This window comes from Trifolium pratense, linkage group LG1 (genome assembly GCF_020283565.1).
Source record: "Trifolium pratense cultivar HEN17-A07 linkage group LG1, ARS_RC_1.1, whole genome shotgun sequence".
Taxonomy (NCBI): Eukaryota; Viridiplantae; Streptophyta; class Magnoliopsida; order Fabales; family Fabaceae; genus Trifolium; species Trifolium pratense.
Genome location: NC_060059.1, coordinates 17,240,348 through 17,241,979, shown reverse-complemented (window position 1 = coordinate 17,241,979; position 1,632 = coordinate 17,240,348). Strand labels below are relative to the sequence as shown.

Here is a 1,632-nt window from a genome sequence, read left to right as displayed (position 1 = left end):
TGGAATTATCTTTTCCAGGAATCCTATTATCGAGAATATCATTTCCATAGATTCGTCGGCTTATCGATTTGGATTGGGAAGTTGTAGTAAAATATTCGAATCGTGAAGCAAATGCGCGAATGCATTTTCAAACATTGGAAGTAGCATGAATAGATTGTTGTGTCTGTTTTGATACGTGTCCTATCGACATTAGACATATTTTCTTAGCGGATGTTGTGGGGATCACGATCCCTACACTAATTAATTTGTAATCTTTTTTTTTTGGGCCTAGCCCCTCTTTTTGCAAAAAAAAAAAAAAAATCATTTCCATAATTGCGTTTGGTAAATTTTTTATATTCATAGGAATCTTATTTTATTTTAAAGTGAATACGTACATGACCAATGTTCGAAGTCCGGTCTTCTATATTACATACTGAACTACGATCGCAGGGACAAATCGTGTAAATTTTATTCGTGGGAATAAATAACACATGAGAATAATTTTTTACCAAAAGAAAAATAACCGAAAATACCTAAATCAAATAGTCAAACTCATAATTGAGTATATTTCAAAAGGCATATAATTCACATTTAAAATGGTTTCATATTTCATATTGAAATCAATTTGTAATATAAACTTTCTAAATTTAAAAATATCATTTATAATTTCGTCAAAAAAAAAAAAAAAAGAAATCAAACTATATTATATAACTTTGGTATTTGGGAGCATCAAACCTTCTTTCACCATATCAACCATTTCAATTTTCAAGGCCTTCTCTTCTGCTTTCAATTGTTAATCTATCCCCTATGAGGCTAGCAAAGAACCTTCAACCTGCTAAGAAGGCGTTTAAAGCGACCTTTAAACGCCTTCTTGCAACCTTTCATTCCCTTCATCATCTAGTACCCTCTAAAGTTTCCAAAACATCACATGTTCATAGGCATAGCAAGAACACATCCGTCATAAACATCGATGACCTCTTTCCTGAGCATGCACAAATCGCTGACAAGGCTCGTGCACTAGACAAAACAAGCAGAAGCAATAGTGAAAACATAGATACTATTGAGGATGCATGGAAGATTGTTGTTGCTAAGACACCTCACCTTCAGGTGGATGATAGGGCAGAGGAGTTCATCAACAAGTTTTATGAAGATGTGAGGCTTCAGAAAGAGAGGTCCTTGATGGAGTATCAGGAAATGCTAGCAAGAAGTGCTTAAAAGGTTCACAGTGATTAATTAACATAGCATAGTTGTTTATGATTGCTTTTCTTGTCATTTATTGAGTGCAAGAATTTATAAATATTTTGGCTTTTGTAAGGGGATGATTTTTTTTCCCCTTTTATCCTTGTTTTTTATTTTCATTATATTTGCTCACAGGAAATATCTGATCAATTGTACATTAGTTATAATTTGATAAATAAAGTTTATACAAATTGGATTGAAAAGTAGAAGTCCACATTTTTTTTTGTTTCGGTTTCATGGCGGATGCCCTGCAACTCATCCAACCATTTGACCTTGCGCATCTGCTTAGACGCCGTACCATTCTTGTGTTCCAATGCAGCTTTGTTTAGAGGTAAGTTTGTAATAAGAGAAAGGAATTGTAGCTTTTCTACAGTCGGAGAAGTACAATTGAACGAACTTTGTTATCAAACGTTG

The 1,632-nt window shown here is 33.6% G+C and overlaps 1 protein-coding gene across 1 annotated transcript; it reads left to right on the top strand.

The window, feature by feature from the left end:
- Positions 1–786: 786 nt before the first annotated feature.
- LOC123889371 lies at positions 787–1,194 on the top strand. The gene has a single exon (XM_045938675.1). The coding sequence runs from the start codon at positions 787–789 to the stop codon at positions 1,192–1,194; it is 408 nt and encodes a 135-aa protein (XP_045794631.1).
- Positions 1,195–1,632: the final 438 nt, after the last annotated feature.

Coding starts and splice junctions, on each gene's coding strand:
- LOC123889371 (XM_045938675.1), top strand. CDS start 787: ATGAGGCTAGCAAAGAACCTTCAACCTGCTAAGAAGGCGTTTAAAGCG.